This window comes from Myxine glutinosa, chromosome 6 (assembly GCF_964187855.1).
Source record: "Myxine glutinosa chromosome 6, kmMyxGlut1.1, whole genome shotgun sequence".
Classification (NCBI taxonomy): domain Eukaryota; kingdom Metazoa; phylum Chordata; class Myxini; order Myxiniformes; family Myxinidae; genus Myxine; species Myxine glutinosa.
In genome coordinates, this window is record NC_136266.1 from 28,259,116 (window position 1) to 28,276,053 (window position 16,938).

General features: G+C 41.0%; 1 protein-coding gene across 4 annotated transcripts in view; it reads right to left on the reverse strand.

The window, feature by feature from the left end:
• The window catches only part of LOC137429354 (protein PALS2-like), a 729,474-nt gene that overhangs the window by 259,208 nt on the left and 453,328 nt on the right, over positions 1-16,938 (reverse strand). The window contains exon 7 of one of the 4 annotated variants that reach the window (XM_078779703.1): positions 7,647-7,661. The exons of the other annotated variants lie outside the window; for them this stretch is intronic. Coding sequence (XP_078635829.1) covers positions 7,647-7,661 — 15 coding nt within the window. The remainder of the gene's footprint in view (positions 1-7,646; positions 7,662-16,938) is intronic. 4 annotated transcript variants of the gene reach the window in all.

The window sequence follows — 16,938 nt, forward strand, 5'->3', positions numbered from 1 at the left end:
ACATCTGACAGCGACTGACTCTTCCGAAAATCTTCCATGAGGAGGTGTATGCTAGGCATTGGCAAATTGAGGGAAGAGCAAAATCCAAATTGAGAAACTAGGTTGTTCAAATAGATCTGGGAGAACATTGAACAAAAGGAAGGAACTGTCGGAGGAATTATAAGCAAAATAATTATTGTTTTCTACGATGTTTTCTGAGAAGGAGAAAGAGTAGGCGAATCATCGCTGGCATTCTGTCTAAATTTCTTGTTTTAAATTCATTTCTCGGGATACAGCAACTCTTACGGAGGCAATGTTAGACCACCTCTTGTCATGGTTCCTTACAAACCAAGCAATGCTAAATTAATTTGTAAAATAAGGGGACATAGGTATAGATATATACAGTATTGTTGTGTTATTATGTATTTCCACTGTTGAATCTTTTTAATTTTTTTTTTTGTATACAAGATCGAAGCTCGTGTAAGAGCTAACATTAATGACAAAAAAAAAAACCGGACACAAGACAAAATAAAGGGAGCGGGAGACAAGATGGGGAGAGAGGGCGAAGCACACAAGTACAACATTTGAGAGCAGGGACATCGGGTGATCTGTGGGAGGGAGAGGGCTTGGGGGGGAGGAAGTGGGAGGTGGGAGAGGTAAACAAAACACATGGACACTGCTAGGACTTACAGGAAAGAAGTCGGTATTTCAAAACAGTGGATCTGGGGTGAATTAACGGGGGTAGAAAAGATCAAGGTTTTGGATGGGGGAAGATAAGAGATGGTGTTGAACAGCTGTTTTAAAGACGTGGAGGGAGGAGTGGGATTGAAGAGAGTGAGGGAGTTTGTTCCAGAGGCGGCAGAAAAGAGGCATGAAGGAGTGAAGGTGAGCAGAGAGTCTTGATTTTGGCAGTTTAACCATAAGAGGGTTGCTGGCAGATCTTGTGCGACCTCTAGGAGTATTTGGCAGACAGAGCACAGACAGGGCTGGGGGGGGGGGGGGGGGGTGGAAAGGCCAGAGAGGAGTCGGTAGAAGACAGAAAGACCACCAACCTGCCTGCGGTGAGTGAGTGACAGGCCCTCGGAGATAGCTTCATCGCGGGAGATTCCAATGATTCTGAAAGCTTTGGTTTCAACAGCGTGAACCCGAGCTAGGTGTGAGGCAGGAGCACCAGCCCAGAGGGGAGAGCAGTATTCAACATATTCATCTATATGACTCATTTGTACCATGTGATGTATTATGATTTGAAATATAGTGTTGGATTATGTATTCCCAATGATTAATTCATCTGTACAATGTTGAAATACATGCTAATAGGATTTAGGAAATCTTATAAATATAAACGTGTATATTTATATACATCGAATGAATGTTTTCAAATGAATTTTTTTGAAAGACATTAGACTGAATGGCGCAGAAATGTCGGACTTTCAGACATAATCTGGTAAACTAATATAAATGAACACAATACTTTACATTTCTGAAGCTGTGTGATGTATGCACATTTGCTGTGACTCCTCCTGAGGTTGAACTGACCATTGTCAAATTGACATTTTCTGTGGTTGAACTCACCATTGTCAGGTTAATTACTTTGGAATGTAAACCTTGTTTCCAATCTGAATATCTCTTTGGAATGTCACAGATGTAACTTGAAAGGATTGTCTATTAATTGCGATCTGAGGGGGATGGATGTGTTCCCTACGAATGAATGATCTTGCCTACGTGACCTGTGGTGGATGGGTTTACGTGTGTTTGTTCTTCCACTCCCACCGTTTCAAATCATGAAGGTATATAAAGACTGGTTTTCTAGACTGTCAGTAGAGCGAGCTATGATATCGGCCAAACATCATGTCCGTCTCTCCTATCAGATGTGCACATTATGAAAGTTTGCCCTGTAAATATATATTTTTAATAAAAACCATTTCAATGAACCACAGACTGGGCAAACAAGTGGAACATGTCTTTCAATCCTGACAAATCTCACACTCTTACGATGTCTCTCCGAAAAGACCGACTGGACAACCCTCCCATCCACTTTCTGAATAATCCTCTCCAAGAAGTTTTGTCACTCAAATTGTTTTGTATCTGCCATGATCTCACTATCTATCTATCTGCCATGATCTTTCCTGGGAAAACCACATTTCAAATCTGGCCTCCAAAGCCAGTCGCCGACTGGGCATCCTCCGTCGTGCGAAGTCCTTCCTTGGTACACCTGAGCTCCTCACCACTTACAAGGCTTTCATCCGCAGCTCTATGGAATACTGCTCTCCCCTCTGGTCTGGTGCTCCTGCCTCACACCTAGCTCGTCTTCACGCTGTTGAAACCAAAGCGTTCAGAATCATTGGAATCTCCCGCGATGAAGCTAACTCCAAGGGCCTTTCACTCACTCACCGCAGGCAGGTTGGTGGTCTTTCCGTCTTCTACCGACTCCTCTCCGGCCTTGCCCCCCCCCCCAGCTCTCTCTGGGCTCTGTCCCCCAAATATTCCTACAGGTCGCACAAGATCTGCCTGCAACCCTCTTATGGTTAAACTGCCAAAATCAAGACTTTCTGCTCACCTTCATTCCTCTTTTCTCCCGCCTCTGGAACAAACTCCCTCACTCTCTTCAATCCCACTCCACCCTCCAGGTCTTTAAAACAGCTGTTCACCACCATCTCTTATCTTCCCCCATCCAAAACCTTGATCTTTTCTACCGCCGCTAATTTCACCCAAAATCCTACACTTTTTTTTTTTTGTTGTTGAAATACCAACTTCTGTCCTGGAAGTCCTTGGTCCCCTTGTGTTTTATACCTCCCCCCCCCTCCTTCCCACGCCTCCTCCCCCCAAGCCCTCTCCCTCCCATACTTCTCCCTGCTCTCAAATGTTGTGTTTGTGTGCTTCCCCTTCTCTCCCCATCTTGTCTTCCGCTCCCTCTTTTAATATATTTTGTTTGTCTGGTTGATTTGTTTGTGAAATAAATGTTAGCTCTTTCACGAGCCTCGATTCAGTATACAAAACAAAAAAAAAGGTGGTCTTTGAGGATAAGACTCGACTTTTCCTCCAACAGTTTGGGGTCAGGAGTGGGATAGCAATATCCTGGAGGATTTGTCCTACAGGTGATGCTATCAGGACTCAGGAGTTAAGGTATTATTGAAATCGTTTCAAAAAATATTTATTTACAGGGCAAAAATGGGGGTTTGCATCCGTACATCTGGATGGCAAAATAGGCTTAATGTCTCAATGGTTTGATTGGACATTGGGGTGCAGCCCTAATGACCTATTTAGGCATCTCGCAGGGAAGCACAATCTCAGTCAAGGAACGGACTAGTGGTCCAAGACTTAGGATTGACAAGAGAGAATTGGTACCTTGGTGAAGTTGGCTGTGGTTGAGGCCGTGGGGTCACGACTCGGGTGGATAGCAGGTTTGGAAGAAGATTGATTTTTTTAGACTGTCAGTAGAGCGAGCTATGATATCGGCCAAGCATCATGTCCGTCTCTCCTATCAGATGTGCACATTATGATAGTTTGCGCTGTAAATATATATTTTTAATAAAAACGATTTTAATGAACCTTTGAGGATGAGACTCGACTTTTCCTCCAACAGATAATTTTCATTAAACATTAATTAACAGTTTTCATTAATGCAATGGGTGAGATGGAAGAGGAGGAGTGAGGAGAACAGTGCGGAAGGCATAGGGACATCACCACGGTGATATAAATAAACAGAAAAAAACAAAACGTATAATTTTGAATTTAGAGGAATAATATAAAAAAGGTATATATTTTGCAAAAATAAAAATAAAAATAAAGGTTTCTGTCATAGAGTAACACAGTCTAATCTGATTTCCAAGCCGACACATAAACCGACACACAAACACACGTAAACCCATCCACCACAGGAATAACTAATCACATGTTTATGTGTCGGTGTCGGTTTTATGTGTCGGTTTTATGGATTTGAATCCATAAAAGAAGCATGATGTAAAAGAGAACATCTTGAGAATCGGTCCTGGAATTTAGGCAAATAGTGGAAAGTATTATGCAAAGGCTGACATTTTCTATGATTGCATATTCATTGCAGCGGCCCACAGACACGCCATGAAGATCATCTACAAAATGACAAATGCTTCACCTGGTCATGAAAATACCTGATCCCGTGTCACTTCCATGAGATAGATGAAGTGGTTTTGTTCATGCTAAGACATTCTAATATACCATTAACTCTGCATATTTTCTACTGCTGTCCTGACCATTTCATAGTGGGATTGTCCATGGCACAGGAAGGCTTCAAATACTGACAGGTGTAATGATAATGGCTCATCATCGAAAGATGGGTAATGGCAAGGAGGTAATATTACAGCATGAAATGAGTCAAAATAAAAAGTAATTTGCTTTCTTTCTCACTCATAAGCACACGGCCTCTAATATCGAACGGTTGTAGATGAGGCATTGTGGAGATTGTGATGCGGAGATCCAGTGAGTGTGTCATAAATATTCCCCAAGTGAGCATTTCCAACTGTTTGAGTCCATCTTGGTATTCTGCAGTGATTACCGCAGGGTGCACAGGAAGGTAGCCAGGATGTTAAGTTATATTGTGATACCTGATATAAACTGTTAAAATATATAGGCCTACACATATTGCGCGGGCAGGTTTTACCAATAATTGATTCACTTTTCCCCCGTGCACGCGAATCAAAAAGCAGAATCGGAATCAAAAAACAATTGGCTCGGATTGCCATTGGCTTTCGCTCGGAATCAAAAAACAATTGATTCATGTCTGTTGTCTGTCCGTCTGTCTGATGCAAGCGTCGGTTTATGATCGAGGAACACCATATTTATATCACATGTTATATTTTGAACACGAATCGAAATACGAATTGGAAAATAAACCCGCCATTTAACAGTACTTTGGCTCGGAATTTGTCTCGATTGCACATGCACTGTTGGACAAAAGACATATGATAAAGGACATACAATCACGTGAAAAAGTAAGTACACCCCATGTAAAGTTTTGACTTTTTCAACATATTTCAACATACAACTATTTGATCTTCATTTCAAAAATATTGATAGATAAAGGTGATATAATATAACAAATATCATGAAACATTTACATTTTGTAGCCCATTGTATAATTTAAATAAACATTAATGCAAATTTCGCATGTGGAAAAAGTAAGTACACCCCGACATTTATCACTACTTCAAATACCTAAAATTAGAATCAGGTGCACCAGCTCAGGTGCAAATGATTAGAACATCGTTAGAGAGGATCTTGGAGGAACCTGTCTTATTTAAACCTCAGACATTTAGTTTGGTTTGCTCTTTGATGTTGAAGTGTGCGGCGTCACCATGCCTAGATCAAAAGAGCTCTCCGAGGCCTTCAGAAAGAAGGTTATAGATGCCTACGAGTCTGGGAAGGGATTTAAAATGATCTACAAACAATTTGAAATCAATCATTCGACTGTCCGGAAGATCATCTACAAGTGGAGAAGATTCCAAACAACTGCCAACTTGTTCAGGCCAGGCCGTCCCAGCAAGTTCAGCCCGAGAGCAAGATGCTGAAAGAAGTCTCTAAGAACCCCATAATGTCATCACGGGACCTACAGGTAGCTCTTGCCACTGTTGATGTCAAAGTGCACGAGTCTACCATTAGAAAGAGGCTGCACAAATTTGATCTACATGGGAGATGTGCCAGGAGTAAACCTTTGCTGTCCAGAAAGAACATCAGGGCAAGACTAAAGTTTGCCAATGAACACCGAGGCAAAGATCAGCACTTCTGGAACAATGTGCTCTGGACAGATGAGTCAAAGGTAGAGCTATTTGGCCACAATACCAGAAGACATGTTTGGCGAAAACCAAAGACAGCATTTGACCACAAGAACCTGATACCAACTGCAAAGCATGGTGGTGGAAATATTATGGTTTGGGGCAGCTTTGCTGCATCAGGGCCTGGGAAGCTCACCATCATAGAATCCACTATGAATTCTTCATTATACCAGAGGGTGCTTGAGGATAATGTGAGGCCATCTGTCGGAAAGTTGAAGCTCAACCGAAGGTGGACCTTGCAACATGACAATGACCCTAAACATACAAGTAAATCCACCAAGGAATGGTTGAAAAGAAAGAAATGGAGGGTTCTGGAATGGCCAAGTCAAAGCCCGGATCTAAATCCCATCGAGATGTTGTGGGGGGATTTGAAACGAGCTGTGCATGCAAGAAACCCCTCAAACATCGCACAGCTGAAAGAATTCTGCATGGAGGAGTGGGCAAAAATTTCTCCCAGTCGATGTCAGAGACTGGTAGACAATTATAAGAAATGCCTACTTGAGGTTGTTTCTGCCAAAGGGGGCAATACCACCTTTTCGAACCAAGGGTGTACTTACTTTTTCCACATGCGAAATTTGCATTTATGTTTATTTAAATTATACAATGGACTACAAAATGTAAATGTTTCATGATATTTGTTATGTTATATCACCTTTATCTATCAATATTGTTGAAATGAAGATCAAATAGCTGTATATTGAAATATGTTGAAAAAGTCAAAACTTTACATGGGGTGTACTTACTTTTTCACGTGACTGTATATCAAGAGGATTAAGGTATTTTTTTTCTCACTCTTTCTGCCTGCCTTGCAGTCAAACAAAATTATGAACTATTCCAAACAGGATATGTACTATTTTAAGGACAGCATAACACATACAATAGGCCCGAATAACTAATGTCACATGTTGGATAGGGTGGTGTAATCGATGATAAATTCCGGAATTCATTTATTTATACGACTTTTAAAATCTTTGTTTTATTCAAGTTGAATTATATACTTGAACATTGTAGAACACAAAACATCTCAAAGTGCCTGTCATAACACACACACACACACACACACACACACACACACACACACACACACACACACACACACACACACACACACACACACACACACACACACACACACACACACACGATATAATATATATATATTTATATATATGTAAATATATATTTATATATACAGTACCAATAGAAAGTCTACACCCCCATTCAAAATTTCCAGCTTTTGTTGCCTTATAACCTGGAATTAAATGGCATTAAATCAGAATTTTCCACCTTTATTTACACATCATAACCCACAACTTCCAAGTGAAAAAGGAATTCTACAAATTTCAGAAAATCAATTAAAAATACAAAACGAGAATATCTTGGTTGGATAAGTGTCCTGAGTTAATACTTGGTGGAAGCACCTTTGACAGCAATTACAGCTGTGAGTCTGTTGGGATTGGTCTCTACAAACTTTGCACACCTTGATTGGGCAAAATGTGCCCATTCTTCTGGTATAAAACGAGTCAAGCTCGGTCAAGTTCTGTGGGGAGCGTTGATGGACAGCAATCTTCAAGACATGCCACAGATTTTTGATTGGATTTCGGTCGAGGCTCTGACTGGGCCATTCAAGGACATTTATCTTTTTGGTCCTTAGTCATTACCGTGTAGTTTTGGTTCTGTGATTTGGGTCGTTGTCATGCTGAAAGGTGAACTTCCGTCCAAATTTTAGCTTTCTTGCAGAGGGTAGCACGTTTTCTTTCAGGATTTTTCTGTATTTTGCTTCATCCATTTTAACTTCTATCCTGAAAAGTGCCCCAGTCCCTGCTGATGAGAAACATCCCCATAACATGATGCTGCCACCACCCACTGGCGTCACTAGGGGGGTGCGGACCGCACCAGGTGAGACTATCAGAGGGGGTGACACCAAATGTTTGCAGTGTTTCAGCAGAAATGTATTAATTTTTTATAAAAATATCCCTGTAGTTAGTTATAACAACAAAAACATTTTCCGTAAGCCCAGCTTACATGTATCAATATACCTACAAGGCTAAAACTCTATGCTAATTTACTTTTTGAACTTCCTAATGCACTCCGGTCAGAGCGGTCATTATTACCCAATTACAATGACGCTTCGAATCACGTGGTTTCGTCTGCACACGCTACAAGCACGCGCTGTTTTCGTTGCCGCTGGTGTTTTCATAGTCGCTGCTTTTGTCAAATTTTCTGGTGTTTTAGCTACAATATTGTGGTAATTAGTATTTGTGAACCTATATCAATAACTTTTTTGAGAATGAAGTAGTAATTAAAGGAAAAGAAGGAGCAAATAAAAAAGGCTTCCGCTGAGTTACTAATAATGTTGTAACTAATAATGTTGTAATTCAATGTAGAAAGATTTTACAAAACAATTTTGTTGTTAGTATTCATATAATCTAAGAAATATTACTGTAATGACTGCCAACCAGATGAGTTTTCATAACCAAGCAAACCTTTCATTTCGGTTTTGCCATGCTAAAGGTTATGGCGGTGTAGCAGCTGTGGGAATGAGGTTTTAACGGTGTTTCACACGTTTTTCTTAACAGCACTTTACATATTGATTTTTGTGACGTACACCGGCAACATTAGGGCCCATAGCTATTTCCATCTTTTAATTAGTGAAGTTTTTATAAGTTGCGCGATCATGTGGTGACGCGATTTGTAGCGTAGCGGCCATGTTTGTTCTACGAACTGGAGAACATCGTGCTGAGAGTGAACACTGAAGTCTTACGAGAGATTAATTAAGGATCCATAGTTGGTATGTAATCAGTAATCTCATTCGTTTCCTTGATACATAAAACGTTTGTCACATTGGTCGTTTATAGGACATTTGTTTCTTTTGCTGGAAGAATTCGATTTGATGTGTAATCATTGTTAACGGTCCGTATTCGCCATTGCTGTTTTCTCGTACAGAACGACAAGAAGTGTAATTGTTTGTATCGAAGCCGAAATTGTGAATTGCAATTGTTGTAGCTTGTCATGAGATCTGTCGGTCATTTTTTTTTTTTTTTTTGTATACAAGATCGAGGCTCGTGAAAGAGCTAACATTGATCACACAAAAAGTCAAACCGACACACAAAAAACAAGGGGGACGGCAGACAAGATGGGGAGAGAGGGGGAAGGACACAAACACAACATTTGAGAGCAGGGACATCGGGAGAAATGTGGGAGGGGGAGGGCTTGGGCAGAGGTGGGAGAGGTATAAAACATATGAACACTGCAAGGGCTCTGGGGTGAATTAGCGGGGGAATTTCATGCTCGTTTCTCATGTTGTAGTTTCACGGAGCCAACGAATAAATGGTTTCTGTATGAGACCCAAGGTTTCCTGAGATCTAATTTGCGCAGTGCTCCTCTATTACATAACCTGAACCTTAACGGTTACAATTACATTTAAGCAATTTACAACTATATATCACATATTATTCTATATTTTTACAACTATATATTTTGTTTCAAATATTGCTAATTTGTCTTTTTTTTTTTGTGCAGGGATATTCTATCATGCCACATGGAGTGCATAAATCAATATCAAAGAGGCCAAGTGGATGCCAGCAAAGGAAAGCAAAAGAGGCAAGAATTACATCATTCAAAACACTTTCTGGATCCATGCTTCAATATGTCAAAAGACCGGATGATGGCCAGGGTTCATCAAAAGACACTGCTCATCAGTCTTCAATTGATAAAGCTGATTCTTTTGATGCTAGCATGCATTCTGCAGAAGAGCAAAGAGTGGAAATGGCAGAATTTGAAGCAGAAGAGAGTGCTGAAAGTGACTCTAGCCATGCTACTGTAAATGAGATGAGTGACATTAAGGAGAAAGATTTGCAACTTTTATGTGATGTTTCTTTCTGGGAGATACCAGTTCCAGATCATTTTCGGGTTGAAATCATCAAAAGGGGAAGTGCTTCTTTCCAGAACAAAGATGGGCCTTTCAGTGTTGCGGCAAGGCAAGATGCAAAAGCAAAGGGAGATGTGCGCCAGCTTTCAAAAGAGTGGTTTTACAAGGTGATGCCAAATGGTGAGAAAATTCTGCGGTCATGGATGGTTTACTCACTCGTCAGCGAGAATTTATACTGTTTTTGCTGCCGACTGTTTGCCGTTAGTGCTACAGATACGACATCCAAATTTGTTACTGGGTTTCAGAAGTGGTGGAAACTGAGCCTGAAAGTACATAACCATGAGACATCCGAAGAGCACCTACGTTGCCTTGAAAAGTGGAAAACATTGGCAGCAGGAATGAGGCTGCACAAAACCATTGACGCTGAAACTATTGCTTTGATGGAAATGGAGAAGAAAAAGTGGAGAGACATCTTGCACAGATTGCTTGATATCACATTGTTTCTTGCCAAGCAGAATCTGGCATTCCGTGGCCACAAGGAAGATGAATCTTCATTGAATAAAGGGAACTTTCTTGAGATGGTTGAGATGCTTTCAAAATATGATCCAGTGCTGAAAGAGCACCTAATGAGATTAAAGTGCAGCACATGTAAACTTAAAGTATCAGTCTCTTATCTTGCACCAAAAACTCAGAATGAGTTTATAAGTGCCCTGGCAAATCATGTGAAGGAGAAGCTTGTCATGGACATAAAGTCTGCGAAGTACTTTGGGATCATGTTCGACAGCACACCTGACATATCACATACTGACCAGATGTCCGAAGTGATCAGATATGTAAAAATCAACAATAGGAAAGTTGAAGTGAAAGAAGTATTTCTAGGATTTTTTCCTTTAAAGGGGAAAAGCTGCTGACCTCAGTTCTGACATTCTTTAAAAAACTGGAAAGTGATGGACTGGACATAATGATGTGCCGCGCTCAAGGTTACGATAATGCTGCCACTATGGCTGGAATCCATGGAGGTGTACAAGCCATTCTCAAGGGAAAGAACAAGAAAGCTATTTTTTAATGGATGTGTGGACCATTCACTTAACTTGTGCGGTCAGCACTCTTTTGCTGAAAATGCATCGTGTGTGACATTTTTTGGAACTCTTGAGACAATGTTTTCTTTCTTTGCTGCTTCCACCAATCGATGGGATGTGTTAATTGACGATACTGGAGTGTCATTGAAAAGGCTATCAACAACACACTGGAGTGCTCATCATGCTGCAGTTAAGCCAGTTAAAGAAAAGTTTGATAAGTTTGTGGCTGCGATTGAAGGTCTTTGTGATCCACATGAAAAATTGGCCACAAGAGGAGCAGCACAAGGTCTTTTGCCTGCTGTCTGTGATTTCACTTTTCTGTGCTACTTGTACTTCTGGTGTGATGTACTTCAGGAAGTTAATCTTACACAGCAGTACCTGCAGACGAAGGGCTTAACTCTCGACAAGGTGGTGACAAAGCTAGAGGCGCTAAGACTTTTTCTGCACGAGGAGCGCAGTTAGCGAGTGGAGCATGCAATTGAACAGGCCCTTTTAAAATCAGACGAATATGGAATTGCAGTAGAGAGAAGAGCCAGATTCAAGCAGAGGATGGCAGGGGACCAGGCAAGCGATGCTGGACGCACTCTGCAAGAGGAAAATAAGAGGGCGATGCTTGAGTGCATTGATCGCTTTCATTCTGAACTCCAGATCAGATCAAGAGCCATCAAGGAAGTAGCAGCCATGTTTGAGGCTGTTCAAGTGAAGAGTCTCATATCTGCCACTGAAGAAGAGTTAAAGGTGTCCATTCCAAAATTTACCACTTTCTGTGATGAGGTATCCGAGAGTGAGCTTTTAATAGAAACACCAAGGCTGAGAAGGCACCTGAAAGCAGCAGAGATTGATCTGGAAGAAGCCAAAGATTGGGCAACATTAGACGTTTTGACATTCATAGCTGAATGGGACTTCGTAGAATCTCTCCCAACCCTTTCACTAAGCCTAAAATTATTTCTGACGATCTGTGTGTCTGTGGCTTCATGTGAGAGGAGCTTTTCAAAGCTGAAACTTATAAATAACTATTTGCGATCTACCATGGGACACTTTGGGACAGTAAAGGCTTTCCGATCTTGCGATATTATCAATTGAAGGCATTGATTTCGATGAAGTGATTCACAAGTTCGCAGCTTTGAAGGCCAGGAAATGAAAGTTCTGAATTAGTCGAGATGTTCACTAAGTGCTGAAATGCTTGTGTATTTGTTCCTGTTTATTTTTATGGTGTTATTTCATTTATGAGTATATTTCCAAATGCATTTGTCGACAAGTTGAACATTATTTGGGCTGTTATTGATTATGCAAACCTAATCCATTAATGTATCTCATGTAACAATAAAGTTTAACGTTAAAATCAACATAATTTTGATGTAGTTCTTAAACGTTTTTATTTCGAATTTGACGCTTATTGTTTTCTTACCGAATTTTCACTTTAACCACATGAAACGATGTAAATGTAAATACATTTAGGCTGTGCGTATGATATTGTAATTTAAAGGTGTAATTTTAATTTTGCTAGTTGTTTATGTCACAACTATTGCCATTACATTCAGTGATATACAGGGAATTACGATTTACAAGTAACATTAGTACAAAAAACATTACTAAGGATTCTGTATGGTCTGATATGGGAGGGGGTGACACCATGAGTTACCGCACTGGGTGACACCAACCCTAGTGACGCCACTGCCACCACCATGTTTCACAGTATGGATGGTGTTCTTTGGGTGAAGTGCTGTGTTGGGTTTGCGCCAAACGTAACTTCAAAAAGTTCCATCTAGGTTTCGTCAGACCACACAACTTTTTCCACATGGCTTCAGAATATCCGGAGTGGTTTTTTGCATACTTCAAACAGGATTCAAGGTAGGCTTTTTTGCGCAATGGCTTCCTTCTTGCCACCTCACGAAACAGGCCAGACTTGTGGAGTAGTCGGGATATTGTTGTCACATGCACACAGTGACCAGTCTTTGACATAAAGGCCTTTAGCTCTTTCAATGTTGCCATTGGCCACTTGGTGGACTCTCTGATCACTCTCCTCCTTGCTTGGTCGTCCAGTTTGGAGGGACGGCCTGATCAAGGCAGGGTCTTGGTGGTACTATACGCCTTCCACTTATTATTGATTGTCTTGACTGTGCTCCAAGTGATATTCAAGACTTTAAAATATTTTTTATACCCATCCCCTGATCTGTGCCCCTCCCAACTTTATCCCGGAGGTCTTTTGAAACCTCCTTGGTGCTCATGGTTGAGTCTTTACTGTGAAATGCACTACCCAGCAGAGGAAACCTAGAGGAACAGCTGATTTTATTCTGAAATAATCGGAATCACTACAATTTAACACAGGTGGGGGCCAATTAACTTGGTTTGTGATTATTGTAGGTGATTGCTTACACCTGAGCTAATTTGTAATTGCTATTATAAGGGAGGTGGATACTTATCCAACCAAGTTATTCTAGTTTTGTATTTTTAATTAATTTTCTGAAATTTGTTGAATTTGTTTTTCACTTGGAGATTCTGGGTTACGATGTGTAAATAAAGGTGGAAAAAGTCTGATTTAATGCAATTTAATTCCAGTCTATAAGGCAACAAAATGTGAAAAATTTGAAAGGGGGTGTAGACTTTCTTTCGGCACTGCACTTGAACACTGCGTTGGGTAACGTGTTCTATGAACTGTCTAGTTTAATTTTCTATTTGTATTATGTAAACGCATGGGTACTATCAGAATCCAATTGCCCAAACCTTTCTTCAGGTTGAAAGTTGTCTCTTTAAAATTCAGCAACCTTTAAAATGCTTCATAGGAATCTATGCAAAATTTACTATTCTCTTGGACAACTGGGAATCCACAACAGCTGTCCGGGGCAAATGGCATCATGCAATACAAAAGATGCAATCACTGATGAAGCGAGCAGGAGTCACCAAAAGACATATTGCATCAGGAAAGACATCACGTGGCTCGGCTTGTGGGGGAGGCAATAGTTTACTGGCATGAATGTGGGGGAGGGCGTTGCGTTGCCAATTTTCGACTGGCATCCCAATCCCAGACAAATTGTCGGTAATAGTTAGGCCCCAGTCACTGTCACACTATAACCCCAAAAGAGAGATACCATGCTAAAATAGATTTCCAAAATTTGAGGCAGCATAATTCATTTGAATGGTCATTTTTGTTAGCGGGTCACCATCTGTGGAACTTGTGTTTCTTGTAGCAACCTTAACTTCCACCATACACCTCCCATTTGCTGAACATTCCCCGCCCTACAATTTCCCTCATCCCCTTCACCAACAGCCATACATCACAGCCAAAGATGTTCAGTTCCAAATTTATCAACGTGAGCTGCCAATATTTCAACATGTGTTTGCTAGAAGTGTTTAAATTCACTGGTGCATACATTGAGGACACATCGGTGGGTCATTGCCTCACCAAATATTTGAATTTATTGCCCTGTCATTCGGACATGCCGCCACTGTGAAAGCTCTTATGGACTGACATTTAATAGAACTGCCAGCTCAGTTAAAGAAGATATCCTATGTGTCACGTCACAGGCTATTTTGTCCGCAAAGGATGAGTGAACTGGGTCATATTGGATTTAAGAATGGTTGGTTGAGTGTGTTTTGGTTAAAATTGGCTGGAAGCACGAAGCGCCGTGGATTTGAAAATCGAGTTGCAACTCCAAGGCTGAAACCACTCGTCTCACAATGGTCTATTTGAACACACAGATTGAGTTATTACATCACAAGAAGAAAAAAATCTAGAGCAAAATTTATTTCCGATATAAGCAAAGGAGTTTGTTTCGAAGAGCGAGTGGTGCTTGCTTTCATCAGGATGCTTAGACTGTATTTCCAAAGCAGCCTGTGTTAGTCAATTATCTCCTCGTATAAATTGTTCAATTATTTTATGGAAAACAAACACAATGAGAAAAGTGAGGTTTTTATACAGGGTCAAATGGGCAGACGATGCTTCAAAAAAAAACACACAGTGTGTTTTTTGTTGAAATATATCATTAAAATAGACAACAAGACATGGAGTGGTGGGGAGCTGTAACCTTGAAGCGATGGAGAAAGGACACATGTTTGGGTAGAAAAAAGATCAAGGTGATTCCACAGACAGGACAAGATTGGCAGAGGGGAATGCAGGCAAGCAAGAAGGACTTTGAAAGGTTAAAGCTGTCTCCTTAATTTGAACAACCATGATTACTGGGAAATGTTGTTGTTTTGTGGTCAAACTGAGGGCAGGTTAATCCAGCAGTCGCATGCCAAGGATTACGCTGTGTAGCAGTTTTTCATTCCTTGCCCAGGGATAGTCATGTCAGCAATTTGTAAACTGGCCTTGGTGCCAATGTGATCTTCAAGTTTTCACAAAAGCCCCATGGAATATTTAGGGTCCACGAACAACCTATTGTGGCAGACCAGTCCCCAACTTAATATCCTGCAAAGGGATGGCCCACCCATGGATGGAACATCCTGCCTGCGAAACATCAAAGTGACAACCTACAAGTGGGTTGAGAATCTAACCAAGGAAAGATAGCACAAATATGAGTATACTTCCTCTGAGCGATCCTGACGGTCACTTAGCAGAAATAAAGAGTTTTAAAACATTAATAAAGGATCTCCATGCAGAAAGGATTCCAAAAAAATCTTTCGAAGAACATCCAAGGAAGCAGGATATGGAGAGAATAAAAAGCTCCACCAAGCATGTCATTAATATGTCAGGAAAATCTTATCAGCCCTAAACTGCCATCAGAGATGGTGCCTGTGCTGATTGTTCACGGAGCTAGCGGGCAGTGCCAGTGCACTCCATGATGGCCTCTGAGGTTTGGAAATCCAAGCAAAGATGAGGCAGGATTATGCATCATTACAGAGTGAATGGTTTTGGAAGCTGCTGACTCTGACTGTATATGCATCATGGGGGAAATGTAAGCAGTGATAAACAACCTATAGGGTGTAGTGGTAAAAATGGAAACAGAAATAAAATACTGCATACATCACATATAGATAGAAATTAATGTGTCAAAAGGCAATCAGAATGAATTTTCTTGCAGAAAAAAAGTTTTAAAAATCCCGTGGTTTGAATTAGTGTGCAAAATGGGAGCTAAAGTGTTGTCACATCTGTGTTAAGCATTTTGCAATGCAAATAGCAGAATGATAATTCTTTCTTTTTGGGAGGACAAATGGTGGGCGGGGAGGGGGGTGGGGGAAGATAAATTCACGGGAGAAATATATAAAAATTAAAAAATCAGGGCTCACGGGAGAATACGAACACAAAACAGGTCAGGATGCAACAGAACAAAAGGAACAATAGGAAGAGGGGAGAGAGATGGGGAAAACCAAAAGCAGGAGTTATGGACAAAATAGAGAGAGAGTGTTTCCAGAAATCACCCCAAACAAGACATAGAGCCACTCGAGGTAAGAGCCTCCAGTAACGTTGAAGCAAAACAAATAAACGAAAGAGGAAAACAAGAAGAAAACATGTAAGACACAGTCATAAAAGTTGGACAAATGGTTAACGGAGGTATGAAAGATCATGGTTTTGTATGGGGGATGATCTGAGATTGTGGTGAACAGCTGTCATGAAGACCTGGAGGGAAGAATGAGATTGAAGAGATTGTGGAAGTTGGTTCCACAGATGGGGGGAAAAACGAGGAAAGAATGAGGTGAGAAGTGATTCTGGATTTTGGGAGTTTCACCAGAAGGTGGTGGACCGTGTGCTCCATGCAGAAACCTGAGGGGGACAAAGCACAGAAAGAACAGAGGGTGCAAAACGAGAAACGAGGCGATATAATAGACTCAGCCCATAGACTCAGATTCATCGTGGGAGATTCCAATGATCTTGAAGGCCTTGGTTTCCATGGTGTTAATCTTAACAACGTGTGGGGCAGGGGCACCAGCCCAGAGGGGAGAGCAGTATTCCACCAATCTGTGGATGAAGGCCTTGTCGGTGGATATGAATTAATGTGTGCCAAGGAAAGACTTTGTACGACGGAGGATGTCAAGTTGGCGACTGGCTTTGGAGGCCAACTTTGAAATGTGATTTGCCCAGGAAAGATCATAGCTGATAGTGAGACCAAAGAGTATGAGTGACTGAACTTCTTCAGGGGGATTGTTAAAAAAGTAGATGCAAGGGTTTACCGGACCGTCCATTCGGAGCGAGAGAGAGAGAGTGGAGAGTGAGTGTATGAGATTTGTCTAGAGTGAAAGACATATTCCAAGTGTTTAACCAGCT